This window comes from Trichechus manatus, unplaced genomic scaffold (genome assembly GCF_000243295.1).
Source record: "Trichechus manatus latirostris isolate Lorelei unplaced genomic scaffold, TriManLat1.0 scaffold00099, whole genome shotgun sequence".
In the NCBI taxonomy this organism is placed as follows: domain Eukaryota; kingdom Metazoa; phylum Chordata; class Mammalia; order Sirenia; family Trichechidae; genus Trichechus; species Trichechus manatus.
The window spans coordinates 9,747,506-9,749,373 of record NW_004444035.1 but is presented as its reverse complement, the minus strand read 5'-3'; the positions used below and the strand labels follow the sequence as shown (position 1 = coordinate 9,749,373).

The 1,868-nt window shown below is 51.5% G+C and overlaps 1 protein-coding gene across 1 annotated transcript in view; it reads left to right on the top strand.

Moving 5' to 3' along the window:
* The window catches only part of PRAG1 (PEAK1 related, kinase-activating pseudokinase 1), a 55,861-nt gene that overhangs the window by 46,244 nt on the left and 7,749 nt on the right, over positions 1–1,868 (top strand). Inside the window, exon 5 of the mRNA XM_004382811.2 lies at positions 285–1,040. Within this exon, the coding sequence (XP_004382868.1) occupies positions 285–1,040 (756 nt within the window). The remainder of the gene's footprint in view (positions 1–284; positions 1,041–1,868) is intronic.

Here is a 1,868-nt window from a genome sequence, read left to right as displayed (position 1 = left end):
TTTATTTAGAAATCCCCAGAAGGATGCATGAGAAACTGCTAACAGGTCTCCTCTGAGGAGAGGGACAGGTGCCGAGGGATGGGGATAGGAAGAAAACTGACTTGTCTTTTTTTGCATTTTGATATTGTACACTGTGCATATGTGGTCTATTCAAGACATACACAAAATTAAAATTAAAGGTACAAGCCAATAAATTGCTTTGACAAAAAAAAAAAGCGCGCCCACAGTGGCGGTGGCATCAGCCTCCAGCAGACTGCCAGATTGTTTCCGTTTCTGTGTTTCAGGCCCGTCATATGAGCCAGCCCACTCGCCCACCAACAGTGGGAAGAAGCTCTTTGCACCGGTTCCGTTCCCGTCGGGCTCCCCTGAGGATGTGTCCCCCAGTAGTCCCCTGCAGCCTCCTCCGCTCCCCCAGAAAAAGATCGTGAGCCGGGCAGCCTCCTCCCCAGATAGCTTCTTCTGGACTCAAGGCTCCCCCAAACCAAGAGCCGCAAGCCCCAAGCTGAATGTCAGCCACTCTGAAACCAGCGTCTGCATCCACGAGGACTCTCCCTTCAGCTACTCCTTGAGCGCTGGGAACCGCCACCACCACGTCTTCTCCGCTTCTGAGCCCCTGGAGAAAACTTGCAAAGGCAACAGCCACTGGGCCCCTGCAGCAGGGCTGGCCGGCAGCAAGAGCGGCCGCGGGAGCCCCAGCCTCCAGGGCAAAGGGGCGCCCTCAGCCTCATCCTCCCAGCTGAGTGTGTCCAGCCAGGCCTCCACCGCCAGCTCCCAGCTGCACAGCCTCCTGAGCAGCATCAGCAGCAAGGAGGGCACCTACGCCAAGATGGGGGGCCTCTTCACCCAGTCCCTGCTCCGCCTCGTAGCCAAGTGTGAGGACCTCTTCATGGGCGGCCAGAAAAAGGAGCTTCACTTCAACGAGAACAACTGGTCGCTCTTCAAACTGACCTGTAACAAGCCCTGCTGCGACTCGGGGGATGCCATTTATTACTGTGCCACCTGCTCCGAGGACGCTGGCAGCACCTATGCTGTGAAGGTAGGTACCGCCCCCTCCTCCCATGGTGTGCGCCACTAGCTGGTCCTGGCTTTGCCGGAACTGTGGCTTGAGCGAGTCATGTCAGCTGTGTAGGCTGTATGAGCCGGGTGGGTCACTAAGGTTTCTTTAACACTGAATGCTCAGTGATTTTGCTGTCAGTCCAGCCCAGCAAATGGTGCTGTGAGATTCCTTGTATGAATATAAGCTGCATCCTGTGCTTTAAAGAATGGACTGTACATGATGTAGTTGGATTAAGAAATCAAGTTGCCTTTTAATGCAACAGGGAATCATTGATTTGTTAGGTTTTTACTGAGTGCCTACTGTATGGCAAGTACTTTGCAAAGATCTGGGTTCCTTCTGGAGCTTACAATCTAGTAAGGGAGAGTGACAATTAAGATAATTGTCCTTCAAATGTTAGAGCCAGAAGGAACATTAGACCTAGTCATCATCTAGAACAGTAAGTAGTAATAGCATTTATAGAGTACTCACTGTACAAGCAGACTCTTGACTGGGTGGATTAACTGTATTACCTCTGATCCTCATAGTTAATTCTGCAGGGCAGGTAGGTTTTACAGATGGGGAACCTAAGGCTCAAAGTGACGAAGTAATTCGCCCACAGCTAGTTGGTGGCCGAGGTGGATTTGAACTCTGGTTTGTCTGTTTCCAAAGCCTATGTCACAGTTCCATCAGTTAAGGAAACTGAAGCTCAGAGAAGTTAAGTGACTAGTTCAAGGTAACACAGCTCTTTAATCTTTGACCTGGATCAGGGCTGTTGCTACCACACCTCGTTGCTCTCTGAGGGCACAGCTCTGAGTCAGCTCGTTCAGCAGTC